We start from the raw sequence: 18,695 nt of genomic DNA, 5'->3' as shown, positions 1-18,695 counted from the left end.
GACCTCCAAGGAGGGAGACTCCACTACACTCCGAGGGAGTGTGTTCCACTGTCGAACAGCCCTTACTGTCAGGAAATTCCTCCTAATGTTGAGGTGGAATCTCTTTTCCTGCAACTTGCATCTATTGCTCCGAGTCCTAGTCTCTGGAGCAGCAGAAAACAAGCTTGCTCCCTCCTCAATATGACATCCCTTTAAATGTTTGAACAGGGCTATCATATCACCTCTTAACCTTCTTTTCTCCAGGCTAAACATCCCCAGCTCGCTGAGTCGTTCCTCATAGGGCAAGGTTTCCAGACCTTTCATCATTTTAGTCGCCCTCCTTTGGACACGCTCCAGTTTCTCAATGTCCTTTTTGAATTGTGGTGCCCAGAACTGGACACAATATTCCAGGTGGGGCCTGACCAGAGCAGAATATAGTGGCACTATGACTTCCCTTGATCTAGACACTATACTTCTATTGATGCAGCCTAAAATCGCATTGGCCTTATTAGCTGCTGCATCGCACTGTTGACTCATGTTCAACTTATGGTCTACTTGGACTCCTAGATCACTTTCACACGTAGTTTCATTCAGCCAGGTGTCCTCCATCCTATATCTGTGCTTTTCGTTTTTCCGCTCTAAGTGCAGTACCTTACATTTCTCCGTGTTGAATTTCATTTTGTTAGCTATGGCCCAGTTTTAAATTTTAAAATTTTAAAATTTTTAAGTTTTAAATGGTGGGGGTTCTGTTAGCAGCATTCTGGTATTAATTACTGCCATCTCCTGGAATACTTGGCATCCCTAACACTACCAAAAGATGGATCTATGTTTTAAAAGAGCTTTATGTAACAGAGGGCTTTCAACTCATGAAATAGTTATGTTCTTTTTCCTCACTGCAGGACACATGACCCTGTTCCAAGGATGTGAGCACTTAGAAAGTTGAAAATACTTCAAAGCTAAAGCAAATCATTTTCTGAAATAAATAACTCTTTTAAAAATATTTGGGGAATAAAAAACCTATAAAACCTTTTAATACAATAAACACAGCTGATTCAGAGCTAGCTAGTGTTAGCTATTTGTTCTGCTCAATTGAATGTTTTAGATGCATCTAAGTACAAGCACAAGGGTAAGTAATTCAAAATGTGGCAGGCAATAGAAGAAAGAATTTATGAGCCAATGTCATTATTTATTTTAATTGTGATGTGCTATCTTTTGAAATTTGCTCTAGAAATATCTATACATGTGCCAAAGTATTCAATAGTATTCCCATCTGGGTTACTATTGCCATGAGAAATGTTAAAGTTTCCTGTTACAGTCTCTCATATGGCACTACAACTACACATATTACACAAATGTTGTCAAAAACACAGCTCTGGCAAGGAAGTCAGGGTTCATTTGGCTCTTCTCCAATATTGGAGATACCATTGTTGGCTGTGACCAGCATTCCCCCTCCTCAAAACAGGCCTGCTTTACATCATGTAATCATATATTTGCTGCTGAGATTCTGCTTCTTCTAGTGTGATGCCCTCTGGATGCATTGCACTACAACTCCCATCCCTTAGTCCAACCAATCTGGAGGTGATCAAGTTGAGGACATCAATCAAAGTTGAACATGACAGGGGGCAAGGTAATGACATATGCATGAGGCAACATGTGGGCTGATACATATTGGAAATGAAACATATATTAGCAAAGTAAAATACATTAATTTAGGGAATGTATTAGACTAGCTCCAGTTCGATTCTAATAATCTATTGTTTTCTTTGTTATCTGGAGATAACTGTTCAAGTCTGCAAGATATATTAGTGATTTGGGAAAGAACATCAGAGTTTAGCAAAGTTATTTTCTTGGACCATCAGAATCCCCCAACCAACATGGCTATCTGTCCAAAAACCTAATATTTCCAAGATATGGACAGAGAGTGGGATGCTGCCAGAAATGCCAGAGCTAGGACTGTCTGCAAAAGTATCCAAACAACACCAGTTTTTGTAATAACCTTACTTTCTCTTGCACCTTGCCAGATGAATGGAAAGCATAAGCAGGGCAAACCAACAGTACCACTATACTGCCATTATTAATGTCAGCAGCAGAATACTGGCCTATTGAAATTCTATATTCTCTAAACATTATCACTTTAATCTACAGATAATACAGCAACATCAACAAATGCAGCCCAGAATCTGTGGCAACGCAACCATCCTCCACCATTTATGTCCTCACAGTAGCCATGCATGGGAGGAACCAATCTATGCATGGTAAAAAATAAACTTCTCCATGGCATCAACTATTAATTAATTAACTTTTTTGTTATTATTAACTATTATGAAACGATTTACCTTTCTCCCAGTACAGGACCAAGGGTGACTTATAAAACAAATAACAATGAAATACAGAAAAACCAATAGCTTATAACATGTTGTAAAAAGAAATTAAATAAGCTTTCCTATTAAAACAAAGCACTGAAAACAATTTTAAAACCATAAGGAAGAAAGATAGGAAGTATACCCACACCATTAAGAGATCCTTCCACAGTGTCTCATGACATATCCGAAGTACAACAGCCTCAGTTTTACACACAAATATCCATAGCATCTGTCCCAGCTTCCAGTTTAGTACTGGAGAACAAACCAGTCACAGGGAAAGCTGCCATCTGCAGACAAGCTCTGTATTTATGGCAACAGGGAAGTAACACATCCATGGTGCACACAAGCACGTCTCTGTGTTATTTTATCTGCAGACATTGTTTAGCTTTATTAAACAATAATGAAATTGATCTATGAGAATTTTATGCATACTTTAAACAAATAACTTTTGGGGTTGTATAAGGAAGGAAAGTTTCTTCAGCGAAACCAAACTGATTTTTGATTTATCACCACACAGATTCCAGTTTGAAATTTAACTCCATTCCACCAACTGCATTATTACTTGGGTTAATGGATGAGAATTTTCTCCTTCTCCGGCATATAATTCCCCTTGCTCTCGCCAGCCCTCCCTCCCCTTCTGCTATAATTGTAACTTGCTTTAGACCTTTGACCCAGAATGTCTAGCCACTTTTAAATATGCTTTTGCACCCAGGCTCTGCTCGGTACAGGAGGGAACACTTTGAAAGTGATATTCGGATTTTAACTGAAGCACCTCGTGAACAGAAGCTGCTGGTTTGTTTTCTAGCATGTGACTGCATATTTTCCTATGTCATCTGTCACCCAGAGGCACATGCTGTCCTAGAACTGGGCACAAAGCTGCCACTAAGTTTCCAGCTTATCAGACACTACTTAAAAGCAGGGGCTTTAAGAACTTCAGTGGTTACAGAATATTAGGGAAATTCAAAGGATACTTAATATAAGAATCAGCAAGAATGCCTGGAAAACTCTCCTAGGCAGAGTTCAAAATCATCATGGTCTCTTTGACATTTTGGGATATGAAAAGATTTTGGAAACATTACTTTTTTAGACTATGACTCCCAAAATCTTCCAGCTCACAAGGCCACTAGCTGTGAAATTCAGGGAGTCATGATCCAAACAGTAACATTTCTCTTCACTCCTATCCATTGGTTGATTGCTGCCTATAAAAGACAAAATAGTTCTAATAAAACAATTTTAATTTTCTCCAGCAAGTTTACAAAGGCATTCTACTGAGGTATGACTCAAAGAAGTCACAACCATTTTGTCTCTTCCCCTGTCTCCTGATCATGCATCATAAGGAAATGATGCTCTTCTTTAAAGAAGAACTCATTCATTTTCCCCACAACCACTAAACATTGGTCAGCATCAATGACAATGTCTGCAGTCTTGTGCAAAAACTGAACATATTCTAGGGGAAGGGAGCTGGTGTGGATACATTAATTGACTTGCATTACATGCATATCTACATCAATCCTCTTTTCTTCTAGACTTTTTATATTAATCCACAAATAATCCCTCCTGCTAAATTTGCTTACAGGCAACAAGTCTCCCAATGCTTTTTTCCCCCACCGCTCCTTGCTGTTGTTGTGTGCCTTCAAGTCATTTCCAACTTATGAAGTCCTTAAGGTGAGCCTATCATAGGGTTTTCTGGGGCTGAGAGTGTGTGACTTGCTCAAGGCCACCTAACAGGTTTCAATGGCCAAGCAGAGAATGGAACCCTGATCACTCGAGTCCTAATCTTAGCTCAAAGCACTTCACCACAGTGGATCGCCTTGTTACATGCGATTTGTCTTCTGATGAGAGTCAATGGAGGTCAAGGTTCCCCGTTATGACCAATGGGTACCACCAAGGAGAATCAAAGGGGAACAATGGCTGCATCTGCACTGCTCTGGGGCCACAGCTAACTACCATTCCCAGAATTCCATAGCATTGAACCATGGCAGTTAAAGTGTGTCAAACTGGGTTATTTCTGCAGTGTGGATGCAGCAAATGACTCCTTTACTTCCCAATGGTAGGTAATCCCTGGATTCAAAGCAGGAAGACAGAAAAGAAATTGATCCCTTCACTAGTGGAGAGTGGATATCAGTAATAGAGAAGGGTGTTAAATGTAGATGGGAAATGAGAATGATGAATGAAACATACAGTATGGGATTTCCCTTCTGAATTTAAATTGTCTTACTAATTCCTAGGTTTCAATATAACATAATGGGAGTTTGCAATAACATGCCATCATATTTCATTACTGTGCACCATTCAGAGGCATGCCATGGTTCTAAACACCTGACAAAACAAATGACTTGAAATACTAACATACACACACTGGATCTCACATTCCATCTCTCAATATGACGTCCAAAGGCTTTTCAACAGTGTTGAATTCATTAAGGATTTTAAGAATATTACTAGTTCATGAAAAGAAGGTTTTTCTGAGACATGTTTCTATACTGTTATCACTCAGCTTCTAGTACAGAAAGAGAAAATGCAAATTTACTCTCTTTCATTAGAATTTGCTGAAAGCAGTGCAAAATTCGCTGTAATTCTGCAAATAATTTCAGCTTCAGTAGATGGTGCTCTTGCCTTCTTTTTTAGTAAAAGCCTCCCGCTCCCCCATTCCCCCATTAACTCCAAGATCAACAGCATAATCAGAAGTACAAGTTCTTTGGCTTCAGCTGAATCCAACTAGGCCAGAAATCTCACAGTTCTGGGCTCTGGCATTCTCTGGCAATGAAATCACAAGGGCAGAGAAGGTAAATGCTTTCAAACCATAGTGATTTGGCAAATAAATGCAGCGAGGAAGGACACAAAAGCAGGTAGCTGGAATGTCAGTATCAGAGCCAATTATCTATCTTTGGTAAAAGCTCACACTTCGCTGTACTTTCATGCTCTGATCTCATACAGTGTGTGTTTGCTGTATGACTGTAGAAATTGTTTTTTGTAGATTACATGAGTGCTGTTCTTTATGTAGCCTAAATGGCACCACCCATGCACAAGAATGGGGGATCAGAAGCCTTGTAAGTGGGGAAAGTCCGTAAAGGAATAACCTCCAAAATGAGAACTGAAAATGCTCAGTGGGTACAGAATGATAGTCAAATGCTGGAAGTGGTGGAATAGAAAATTGGGAATGGAAGCAATAGAAAGAAAATGAAGTGGCTGGGAACATGAACAGTAGCATGCCACACTGCAGTTTTTTTCTTGCAGGTTGCAATTGTTGAACTATATTTTAATTTCCCTTAATAACTCTCTTACCTGCTTCCCTAACACAAATTGGATATTTAATTGTGCAAACGAGTTTGCATGGGATGATTTTAACCTTGTCTTTCCTGACGGTATCTAGTCCTCCCGCCCCTGTGATTTTTTTTAAAAAATTATTTCCACTACTAGCCATTCCTTTTTTTGTGAGAGACAGAAACCCAGTCCATCCAAATAAGGCAAAAATGTTTTAAGCAAGTTTGGAAGCTGTACATTATGCTTGCAAAACCTGCAGGTGCTGGTGTGTAAACAAGCAAAGCTTAGCGCAGCTGCTACCACCACTTTGAACTATAATTATGTTTCAGTTCATAATCCCTTAAGAAATAAATACAGAGAAGAACCTCTTTAACTGTACTTTAAAAATCTGGCATGCTCAGATATTTATCCTCACAGAGTACAGTGCAAAGTAATTCTTATTTATGAATGCACATTACATCACCAAAGTTTATTTTTAGGACTATAACCCCCCAGATCCCCAAGCCATGCTGGTTGTGAGATTCTGGGAACTGAAGTCCAAGAATGTACATTCTCGGAGGCTTGTAATAAACATCTCAATGTGTGAGTGTGTTGAATTGGTTAAACTGCCAGTGGAAGATTCAAATATTATTCAGGATATTTCTTGGGAACAGCACTGAAGATCTTTAGTCTATAAACATTATAGAATAACCATTTTCCCTTACAAACTAGGGAAAGTTAGAAAAGCTGGGTTGGTGAGTGACTGATATGTCTGAAACAGGGGCAAGGGGGTTATCATGGAAGTGATAACAATAGTAATGTCCGATATAATTGCTTTAGGAATAAAAAGACACAAATGCAGTTTCCAGCTGAGCTGAATACCTCATCCACACATGCATTCGAAAAATACATGCTGTAAACAATAGTTCCACAATGGGCGATACTCACAATTCCACATACTGGGGAACTACCCCTTCTCCTCCTCCTCTGGAAAGGTCCTACAGTCTTCCCACCCCAATCTGCCCCAAAGGTAATGTGGGGAGGCTGCAGGGGATTAGAGAGAATATGGGATTTTATTCCACTGACAATGCTATTATTTGAGTAAGTTACTGTTGGACCTCCAGACACAGCTAGATAGGTAGCAAAATAGACAACTTGTACCTTCGTGCGCACAATTACCATATCATGTTAAATCACAGGATGATAAATATGCCACTAGCAGGTGAGGAACTGTGTGCAGAGAAAGAAATGCATAGCCACACATTTCTTTGAACTCTTCTTCCATACCTTCTTGGGTGGCTAAAATAAGTTGCCTAAAGCAAAGTAGTTACTTAGTAGAAATGCCACAATTGGTTGTGTTGTTATTTATAGTTTTTACACTACATGAAGTACACCAAGTGCTTTTCTATTCAATGTCTTTCCCATACTGAGAAGGAAGACCATGTTGCTGTCTATAAGTGTGAATTGTTATGTCTTGAACACAGGTTAATGGAAAGTAACTAGAGTAGCATAAAGAAAAGCTGGAAGTATGTGCCAATAAAAAACGCATCCAGCTTCTCCACTGTGCATTCAGAATGGAGAGAAGAGCCATTGAGAAACTCCAGGGGGAAAAGGCATTTCTACAATGCTAAAATCTGTTAGAGTAAGCAAATAGGATGTTTGTCAAGCACAGTTGATTCACAAAGTTCAAAAACTACTCTGTGACAAGAGAGGGTGCATAGAGAGATTAGTGGCAATACACAAACTTTGCATGTAATATGTTCCATTTTCAGTCCTGGCATTTGCAAGTTTTAGGGTTGCTGTATTTCATTAAGTGCAAGATGATGCAATAAGTGTCTGCCCAAAACTGTGGAGACCCTCTAGCAGTCAGAGTAGAAAATACTGAACTAAATGGTAAAACAGTCCATTATAGTTTATGACAGCAAATCTGTTCACAGAACACATTGGGTAACAGCAATGGCAAATTGCATCATTTAAAAAAAAATTCTTAAGAACTATTATCATAATGTTTTATGCCTGACAATGGCATTTTTTCTGTAATCAGCACTGTGGCTGATGGTACCATAGGATCAATTCAAGATTTCCTTGTCTGACATACTCTTTGACATTATTTGAAAAGACGGTTCCAGCAATCAGCACAAAATATTCCCCACTTCCACAAACTCCCCCATATAGTTATTTCTACCTCAGTCTGAGAAATGTTTAATACGATCTCTATAACCACCAGATGAGTAAAATCTTCCACTGCTGATCTACAGTGCTAACAGGCTTTGGAAATATAACAAAGATGATAAATCATGTCAGTAGATGGTGCTGTGGTTACAGAGACCAACATCTGGGTGTTTTGTTTTTTTAAGTCTGTGGGTTTAGGAATGCTGTGTCCTGCCCACAGCAATCCTTTGGATTCAACCTGAACTGTGGCCCAGGAAATCCTTCAGCATAAATAACCTTGGATGCTACCCCAGTCATTTTTTTTCTTTTGGTAACACATTCCTTTCATAAATCTGTGCCGTTTTGTTTTTGCGATGTGAAAGTGAAGCAACTATTTCCCTGATTAATTGCGGCAAAAAATAAACTTGGGTGATCAATCCAAGCTCTGACATGTTTCAGCTTCACTTGAAACATGTGCAAAGAGAAGAGACCTTGGAACAGCCCTGAGCCCTTACTTGAAAGCCCTCATTAGGACTTTATGATGTTTACTCAAGCTGAATGTGTTTGGGATCCTTTTGGCTATGGGTCTGGTGGAAATTGACAAATTACCTGCAATTAACAGCTTAGCATCTATCTGACTGTGTAGAGGGAAACATCATTAAACCATAAGGCTCCACACCACACACCAGTACTATCTTTGTCCCCCATATTGTGGGGAAAAACACCCATCAAGAATATCTTGTTGTGATAATGTTTATTTTTTTTCACATACTGCCCTTGGAGAGAATGGCAATACATTTTTTACCAGTCTGGAATGTGATAAAACATGACCAATGATAGAGAGTGGCATAGAATGAGACAATCACACAAGTAGAACCAAATGGAAACCAGAGGTGACATCAAATGGGGACAGGCACAGGGGTCCCTCCCTCCGACCCAAGTGTCCCACCTGTCAAATAGCTGGACCCCTGCATTTGCTTCAAGGAAAGGCACTCTTCACATATATATGGTAAGGGTATCATAGGCTGGCAAATACAGTGTGCTTACTTGAAAATTAACTCTTTCATAATCAGTAAGGGTTACTTCAGAATGCACTTGAGATAAACAGGCAATCCAACTAGTCTTTCACATTCAGAAACTGAACATACCAAGCAAATCCCGAGGCTTTTTAAACATTAACTGCCACATCCCTCCTCCCTCTCACCCAATTTTTTTTTTGCTGGCGCCACCACTGACTTTCTGAATATTTTGGAAAACAGCAACACAGTAACAGAGGATACAAAGGTTGACATTCTCAATAATTTTTTTAAAAAATAGCAGAGAATACAAAATATATATATATATATATATATATATATATAATATCAATAATGCCCATATGCAAAATACATAATATATAAAAATAACTCTGTCATTTAAAAGGCTATAAAGGACCAGAGAAGGGTCTTTAAATAGTGGGGAGGGGGCTGTCTTCCATCCAGGCAACCACAACACTCACTCCGCCTCAGGCGCCCGCCCAAGTCCATTGCACTTTGCCTGGCCAGTCTGTTCAAGTATCATCAATGCGGTTCCTGCCGCAGCAGAGAGAGATAGAGAAAGGGGGGGGGGGGCAATTCCCTGACACTGGGGAGAAAGAGAGAGGGACCCTCGGCCCCAGGCTGGCTGCAGAGGGGAGGGGAAGGGGCAGGAATGGGGTTAGCCACTCTGCAGCCATACTGGAGAAATTATCCAGTTTGGCACCGGTCGGCAATGGCTTTGGCACCGGTTTAATTGCCTTGGTAGTAACAAACTCCATAGCAGTTAAACCAGTGCCAAACTGGATTCTCTCTCCGGTGCAGATGCAGCTTTAGGGAATGAAAATAATCCCAGTTGAATGCGGGTTGACTTTTTTGGTCCAAAACTGCAGAAATAATCCAGTCTGAGACTGCTTTAACTGCCCTTGTTCAATGCTAGGGGGTTCTGGGAATTGTGTAGTTCTGTGAGACACTTAGCCTTCTGTGTCAAGAGAGCTCTGGGTCCACAGTGGAGTACAATCCCCAAGGTTCCCTAGCACTGATCCAGGGCAGTTAAGGAGGGGTCTCAAACTGGAGTAAGTAAATAACTTTGGTCCCAAGCACACTGCAAAAATAATCCACTTTGAGACTGCTTCAACTGCCCTGGCTCAGTGCTAGGGAATCCTGGGAACTGTAGCATATTGTGGCACTAGAGCTCTTTGACAGGGAAGGCTCAAACGTCTCACAAAACGACACTTCCCAGGATTCCCTAGCATTGAGCCAGGGCAGTTAAAGCAGTCCCAAAGTGGATCATTTCTGCAGTGTGTTTGGGACCTTAATTGTTAAAAGAGAAAAGCTGTTGGTACTGGTCCCACCAATGGATACAAAAAGCAGGTCTGAAAGTGGGTTGTTTCTGCAGTGTGGGGTTTTGGACCTTTGCTGCTCCCATGCTGCCCGAGTTCAAAAAGAAAGAAAAGAAAACTGGGGGGGGGGGGGGGAGGATGCCACCCCACCCCACTTAAACCAGGGACCCCTAAAAGAGAGGACTTGCAAGGTTTCTCTCTGCAGCCTTGGCGCCATGTCCTTGGACTCCTCTCACTGCACCCCAAAGAAGAAGGTGGTGAAGGTGGTGATGGTAGTGGCACCTCTTTAGCCCCTCCAGGGGTGGGTCAGTCAGTGTGAGAGTCAGTGCAGGAGAGGTCCCTGGCATCTCGCACTCAGCTCCTGTCCGGGACAAAGGCGCTTTGTCCACGTGCCCTGCTGCTGCTGCCTCCTTCATCCATCTTCTTCTTCATTCTCCTCTTCTTCATCTCCTCCTCCTCCTCTTCCTCCTCCTGCGTCCATAGCCGTGGGCACTGAGCTTGTTGGCCGGCGCCGTGCTGTCCTTGTCCTTGTCGGTCAAGTGGAAGATCTTGTGTGCCAGGTTGGCCGTGTTGCATGTGCCCAGGCGGCACCCGCTCCGGACAGCATGCAGCTGCGAGAGGGATGGTGCTCCCTGGCGGTGGTAGCGCTTCACCCGGACAAGAGCCACCCCTGGCCAGGCTGAGTCCTCTGGATGGCTGCGGGGAGAAGGAGAGAGAAGGGTGTCAGGGAGGAAGCAGAGGACAGGGACAACGCCAAAGGAAGCCTCCCCAGAGAGTCCTCCTTTCCCAGGACCTGCCCTACTGGAGCCATTCTGAAGTGCTCCTGGAGAACCCTTTAAGAAGAAGCCGGCCTTGGTGACACCCGGCTTGGCACCGCTTTAATTCTACTTTTTTCTGGCTCAAGGCTATGGAATTCTGGGAGTTCCATAGCCTTGAGCCAGACAACAAGTTAAAGCGCTGCCAAAGTGGGTTATTTCTCCACTGTGGATGCAGCCCCAGAGTGTGTTTTGGACTTCTGTGTGGCCCATATCCTGGCACTTCTTTGGCAGTGTCCAGGGAGAACGCAGCCAGCCACACCATCCTCCTTCTCTGGCTCTCCCCAAACCCTTAGTTTAGACAGAGAAAAGGGATTCCGCCTCAACATGAGGAAGAACTCCCTGACAGGAAGGGCTGTCTGACAGTGGCACACAGAGGCTGGAGGGCCATCTCTTGGGGCTGCTTTGACTGAGACTTCCTGCATGGCAGAATGGGGCTGGACTGGAGGGCCCTGGGTCTCCCAAAGCCAAGAGGGACTTACCTGGGCTGGTCCTTGGCCTCCTGCGGGCGGACGAAGGGCTTGGAAGCCGAGGCCGGGAGCAGGTTGGCTTCAGCCGCCGGGGCTCCGCCGAAGAGAGCGGCAGAGGGCAGCTCCCTCCTGGCCCTCCGCTGCTGCTGTTGCTGCCACTTGCCCCACCTGGAAGAGGAGGAAGAGGAGGGTGAGAAGGGCCAGGAGCCGGGCCCTGGAGGGAGGCCCTGGACCCTCCGAGGAAGCGCAGCTGGGACTTACTTTCTCTTGAAGCCCGAGGCGAGGTCCGGCTGCGCAGCTTCCAGCCCCCAAAGGGAGACCCAGCCCAGGCAGAGCAGGGCCAGGGCCAGGGCTCTCATCCTGGAACACGCAGAGAGAGAGAGAAGGGGAGAAGGTCAGGGCCAGGCTCTTTTGCGGCTTCTCCTATCCACACCGGAAAAATAATTCGCTTTGGCCCCGCTTTAACTTGCTGCTTGGCTCATGTCTATGGAATTCTGGGTGTTGGAGTTTGTTGTGGGGTCCAGAGCTCCGCTCCGCTCTGAACCCCACAACAAACTCCAACTCCCAGAATTCCATAGACATGAGCCAAGCAGCAAGTTAAAGCGGGGCCAAAGTATTGATCCGCCCCGCCCCTCCCTCCCCTCCCCTCCCTTCCCCCTGACCCCCTTCCCTCTCCCTACTCTTCCATTCCAGAGAGGAGGGGAAAAGTAACAGACCTGAGCAGGAGGGTAATCCACTGACTTTGGCTCCAAACTTGGACGCGATCCTCCTCCAAAGCGAGCCTCATGTCCAACCAGCGCCGCTGCTGCGTGCCTTGAGCCCCTGAAGTGCCTTCTGCCTCTGCAGCCGCTCTGCCCTCCTTTATAAGCCCAGCGCCCGAGGGGCGGGGCCAGGTCCGGAGCAGAGGAGGGAGGGGGCAGGCAGAGGGACCCTGGGGAAGAAGCCAGGGCTTGCCTTGTCTTGCCAAATGCTCTGGCTGGGTGCAGAGGTGTGTCTTTGCTGGGGATCCCTTCCACCGGGCTTAACCACTAGAAGAGACCTCCTGCAGGTCAAAGGAGCCTTGGGTGCCCTTTCCAAGAAATGGCCAGCCCTGATGCTTCTGGAAAGCCCCAGGAACAAGGACAGGGTCAGGGAGGGAAAGAGTGGCCACCAACAGCCTTCCATCTGGATCCAAGGTGCTGTGATGCTATACAGACCCCTGGGATCAAGACACTTGAAGGTGCTCTACTCCTTGTAAGTGGAGGTCGCTGAAGGTGTCCAATCTCCCTGCAGGGAATGTGGTCTGGAAGAGTGCCTCCCCTCTGTCCCAGTCTGCTCTGTCAGGTTGGTCTCCCCTTAGAGGCTCCATAGGAAATAGTTGCTTGGTGGCATTCCAGCCTCAAGTCAAAATATAGGGCTTTTTTTTAAGCCTTTGGGATCCAGTCAATTTTTTCCATATCTGTGTGTTCATGGCCATCTGTCAGGGGTGCTTTGATTGAGAGTTCCTGCATGGCAGGGGGTTGGACTGGATGGCCCTTGTGGTCTCTTCCAATTCTACGATCCTATGGTTCTTTCTACTCTTGTTTTAAGAAGACGATCTGTTTAATGTGCTTTTAGCCACCTTGGTTTTTTTCTTACAATTTTGTATTGTCTAAAGTTCATGAACTGATTTTGTTGTATGCTGCCCTGAGATTGTATGATATATGCTGGGAGAAAAAGCATTTCAATAAAATAATACCACACAAGAGATCTTTCCTTCGCAATACTCAAGAGACCTTCAGCACCTGGTATGTAGAGATATGCCATCATTATAATTTATGTCATCATTCTGGCATTTTTTTTAATCAGTAGCATCTGCCTGTCAAACCTTCTGTCTTTAGCCTTCCCTGCATGGTATGAGCTGTGAGATAACGTTAACTTTTCCAAAATTGCCCCCAAATATTAGGAAGAGGTACGTTAGTCCAGATTATATATATATATATATATATATGAAAGACCTATGGTCAAACATACAGTTCTGGCACATTACTAAAGGAGCACAGTCAACTAACTAGCTAACACTCCTGCATTTTCTGTCTATTCATTTTGTAAGAAGTCTGAGAAGTCTCAAGTAGCAAAATTTTTAACACCAATACATTTTTGAAAGAGCTAAGCAGCACTTTGTGTTGTTGTTTAGTAATTAGCTGGGAGATACCTGAACAATGAATGGCAAAAGAAGGGTGGATTAGGGGAAAGGAGGTGAGTCCCAGTTCATTTGCCAAGAAGGATTACCAGTAGTAGTAGTGCAGAGCTGATTAGTCAGCTGCATGCGAGCTTTTCTTACCTACTCTATTTATCTCCTTCATTAGCCCTGTCAGATCTTTCTCCAGCCACAAGCTTACGCTCAGTCTTACACGTAGCCTGCTCGCCTCTCTTCGCTGCTGGACCAGACCAGACTGAACCAGTTGGGCACGTGCATCATGATGCAAAGCAGAGGATGGGGTTGTTTTGCTCTTTGGGTTTTTTTTTCATGGGGGGGGTCCTTCCTTAGAATGCCCTTACCAGTAAAAACATCTTAAGGACCAGAAATCAGATTTAAAAGTCCTTGGGACACTTTACAATAGAGGTCTTCAATGTCTAGGGGAAGAAAATCTTTGCCTGTGTGAGCATGTGATATGTGCTGTATGGTTACATTATGATACTCATGACATGCTTCATGTCTAGGAAAGGTGTGTGGATAAAGATGACCAAGAATTCCCTTTGATTGTACAGATGACTCAGTCGCAGAAGGGGAATCCTCCCTTGCCAGCAGCACTCAGGAAATTCTTTGCTCCCATTGTTGCTTAGGAAGCCCAAAAAAGCAATAGAAACACATGAATGCTTGCTGTCATGTTTCAGGCACTAGCATCAATTCCCATTTTCCTCCATCTTGCTCTCTTATTCCAAGAACAAAAAGTTATTATTCCCTGTGGAATCAGAAAGCTTCTTTTGCACATACTACTTCCGCCGCTTGCTGATATAGTGGTGGGCATTGTTTCATGGGCTAAATACATTTTGGGTGCTCCTTCCTGATTTAATTTGAATATACATCAGTATCCAATTGCATATCTTCTCATTAACAATGGAAAAAATTCCATTTTCCAAATCAAATTCAATTTTAAAAGTTTTCTGTTTGCTTTTATGCATTAGTGACTTTTGGAACAGGCTTGCTTACTCTCTTTCAAAATTACAGCTTGTCCTGGGAGCCTCTTATCCTAGGACACCTGGGTACTTCCAAAAATTTACCAAAAATTACTCTGAGAAATTATACAGCCCTCTCTTACAGACTGTCTTGCCTGAAGAAGCAATTTGGAGATATCGGAAGTTTGCTCACATTTTTGTGGCCTCTGGTTGGTTTAATATTATTAGTAGTATTACTATTGTATTAGTATTACACAAGTATTCTTAGCGCAACACCACTATTATTAGCATTACATTAATATGTATTCTCAAACCAAAAGCTAAAATGCCTCTAGTAGATTCTGCCAGAGATTATATAGCTTTCTCTCTGACCAAGGATTACTGACTGAAGCTTTGCATCTCACCCATTCCCAGGTGCCTGCTGCCTGACACACATAAAACATCAGGTTGAATTCCTAGCTTCCCCATAACCACTGATAAGTTACCTTGCATTAATTTGAGCTTTACAGAATTGCTGTGAGCATAAAAATGGGGTGGGTGGGGAGATGGAGGAGTAATATATAACCCCTTCAGCTTGAAGAGATAAATAAAATGGAACTAAAGTATAGAGCAGGAAGAAACAGAATTGCCTTATAGGAACCACTGCCTTTCAGTGGTCATCTAAAATGTTTCACTCAGGCTACAATGCTGTACATATTGACTTGGGAGTAAGGATTATTTCATCAATGGGACATACTTCTGAGTAGAAATGAATAAGACTGCACTGTTACTGTACTGTACATGTGGCAATCTAGACTATGAGAAGGAGTCTATCTCCCTCAAGCCCCTGCAGTGGTGAACAAGGTTGAAACATTATTCTATAGAATCTGGCTCACAGAATAAACACCACATTCTCAATATACTGGACTTCTCTACAACTGTTAATGGCATTTATAACTTCATTCCTATGTCACTGTGCAGCCACCCTGCAAAGATCTACACCCACGTACTTCTGTCAAATTCAATGGCACTTACCAGTTACCTATCAGAAAGTGTTATAGGAATTAGCGCCTTTTTCAAACACAGTCTGGAAAGCAATTCATGGAAGCTGGTTGGAGGGGGATGGGTGCAGGCTGGAAGAATACAATCTGAGCTGGTCCTTCTCACCCAAGAAGTGGGGGAGTGGATTTTCCTCCTCAGATGAACTAAGGCCTGTTCCAGACTGCCAAAATAAAGCTGCTTCAGGTCTCTTTGCATGTATGCTGTTTAAATGATGCATGCATCCTAAGAATCCGGAAGCTGCACCAAAGCTGCACTCCAGTGTTTAGGAATGGAGTGTGGCTTTGGCGCGACCTCTGGACTCTTAGGACCCATGCATCATTTAAATACCTCCAAAGAGACCCGAAGCAGCTTTATTTTGGCAGTCTGTAACAGGCCTAAGTCTCTAGAGGTGGTGATCTATCCTCTCTTGTGAAATTTGCAGTGAGAAGGGGAAAGGAGACAGCAGCTTCCTCTTCTTGCTCTCCACCTGTAAGGTGAGAAAAGAGGGTGTAAAGTATATTCCTTTTTAAAGAGAATGAGCTTCATAGAGGAGGAGGGAGAGCAAAAAGAAGGTGGTGGCTACTCCCTTGTTCTCAGTCACAGTCAGCTTCCTTACTGCCCCCCCCCCTTCTTCTGGGATGGTGTGGAAGAGAGGCCAGCTTGCTCCCTTTCTCATAATTGAAAGATTGCTCTTGTTGGCAGCTGGGGGGGAGCACTGTGGGAGAGTGGGAGGATGAGATAGTTAAACTCATTTGTGATTGAACACCTGGGATCCTCTGCCCAAAGAAAGAAGGTGAGCACGTGGGTAGTGACATCTCTCACACTTTCCCTAGGCAGAATCACGAGCCTCCTCCACCTAAACATTAGGAAGAACTTCTAGACAATGGAACGGACTGTCTGAGGGCAGAGGAGGTGGAATCTCCTTCTTTGGACTTCTTTAAACAGAAGTTGGGCCCCTCACCTCATCTTAGCAAGAATGCACAAGTGGCTGAGCTAAGAGGATGAAGTGGCTACTATTCTTGGTCTACCTCAAGGTAGCATGGTCATTCCAATCCTTCTTCCCCAGAGTGGGTGAAGAGAGGAGAAAAGAGCAGCTGTTGTCTTCATTTGCTTGCTTGCTTGTTTGCCTCCCACTTCAGGGACAAGTTTTTATTATATGAGGAAACTCAGAAGCAGATGAGTAATTCCTAATTGTATGATTCAAGAGCCTACAACAAAATTAGAAAACTGTCCTTTCTGAGTGACAATGTAATGTTTAAAGTAATGCAAATAGCATTTATAATAAAATATTTATCTGGCTCTCCCTCTGAATGCCCTGGGAAAACCAGATACTGGAACCATTAAGGTGTGGACTTTCCCCATGTAAGAGCAGGATATACTAACAATAAACATTCTTTGAAAACAAAATTTCCAGTTAAGACAGTTTTCAGATTTAGGAAAGTACCTATAATTTTCTGGGATAGGAAGTTGCATTTTCTGTTCTGCGCTGTTCTAATAACAGTTCTGGAAAAGTTCTAGATGGATTGAAGATATGTAATAAATCAGTCATTGATACTGTCTTCTGCATAAACAGTGATACCAAATCATACATATTTGAGGATTACAAACCATTTTTCAGTAATTAAACAATTTTAACTTAATTTAGAGTTGTAATAAATGCTCTATTATTATTATTATTATTATTATTATTAACCTTTATTTATAAAGTGCTGTAAGTTTAAATAAACACTGACTCTTTCCCAACTCAAATGGTCATTATTTGAAAAAAGTAGATGCCGTGATCATTATACTGATCTGACTACTGAGACTGGGGAGTCCTCTTTTGTTAATCATTAAAAGTTAAAAGAAATGAGATCCTTCAAGGCCTATTGTCTATGAGACAGCTGTTTGTACCACAGAAGTAACCACTTATTCTCGTGGGCATCACTTGTACATTTAAGAGCACAAGGAGCAGAATGACAGGAGCAAGTGGGAGAGTGACACATTGAGTTGCCTTCTACCTCTAAGAAGTCTGGCCAGACAAGCTAAACACTATCATTTAAATATGAGGTAGAGTTAATTACAAACCAAAAGAACATCAATCATGTTTTGGGGTTGAGAGCTTGGAAAAACCATTAGGGTATCTATACAATTATTATTATTATTGTTATTTTTTAAAAAACCACCACTCACTTTGAATCAGTGGCAATCCGTATACATGATGTTCTGATCCTTTATGGTGGACACAGATCTTTAGGAGCCTGAGGACTTCAATCTGCATAAAAAGAATCTCAGTTTTCTCCTGAAGTTTCCTGGAAAATTTTGATGAAAGATATGTGACGGGCAGTTTAGACTGGTAACAGAGAGTGGACTGTGGGGGGTTGTGGGTGTAGGTGTCTAGCAGTCACAATCGTTCCCGCCAGGAAGTGACAATCTCAAGAGGCAGGAAGTTTAAAAGCCATTTAAAAGAGTGCTGTATTTGTGTGCATAACAGAAATGTGTGTGTTCGCATGCTTGACAGACAGGAAAAAAATAAATAAAGCAGGGCTGCCACATATATATAGCGAAAATATTTGGGGAAACTAGTTTGTGGGCTACACTTTTTACATGAGGTGACCTCAGAATGGGGGAACTTGTGTCCGCTTAAGCGAATTTGCCATGATTTGCCTCAGTGTCGTAGCAATAGTGCAGACAAGCCAGAGTCACTGGGAATCGGAAAACCTGGAGTTGTCCCCGATTTTATGGGTAAGTGTAGACATTCCTGGTTCAACCCAGATTTTATGGTTTGGTAGACATTCCTTTGTGTAAGTAACAGAATCCCTAAGCCTAATGGTTGAAATCATGCAAAACACAAAACAAGAACAAAAAGTTTCAAACTCTACGAAAGTCACACTCCTAAGTAGGAATTCCTAGACCCACATCTAAAGTACTATATAAAAACAGGAATCCTGCATCCCTCTCCAGATGTTCACTTGCAGTTTCCAGCAGAATTATGGAGAACAGTCAATGGTAAGGAAGGTTGGAGATGCAGTCCACAATATCTGGAGGGGTGTAGGATTCCTTCTCCAGCTGATACATTAACAGTGGTTAATGCCGGTACTGCAGCCATTCACAGCTACAAGATTGTGAGTTCAGTCCCAGGCAGGGCTCCAGGATCCACTCAGCTTGGCATCCTTCCAAG

At 42.9% G+C, this 18,695-nt stretch overlaps 1 protein-coding gene across 1 annotated transcript; it reads right to left on the bottom strand.

Moving 5' to 3' along the window:
- Positions 1–9,084: 9,084 nt before the first annotated feature.
- ADM (adrenomedullin) lies at positions 9,085–12,201 on the bottom strand. Its single transcript, XM_042462686.1, has 4 exons — positions 12,094–12,201; positions 11,639–11,737; positions 11,390–11,545; positions 9,085–10,788 (listed from the first exon to the last, which is right to left on the bottom strand). The coding sequence occupies exons 1-4, from the start codon at positions 12,162–12,164 to the stop codon at positions 10,536–10,538; spliced, it is 579 nt and encodes a 192-aa protein (XP_042318620.1). The 5' UTR covers positions 12,165–12,201; the 3' UTR covers positions 9,085–10,535.
- Between the last annotated feature and the right edge of the window lie 6,494 nt (positions 12,202–18,695).

This window comes from Sceloporus undulatus, chromosome 1 (genome assembly GCF_019175285.1).
Source record: "Sceloporus undulatus isolate JIND9_A2432 ecotype Alabama chromosome 1, SceUnd_v1.1, whole genome shotgun sequence".
NCBI lineage: Eukaryota > Metazoa > Chordata > Lepidosauria > Squamata > Phrynosomatidae > Sceloporus > Sceloporus undulatus.
The sequence above is the reverse complement of the archived record's forward strand: the minus strand, read 5'-3'. Positions and strand labels throughout refer to the sequence as shown.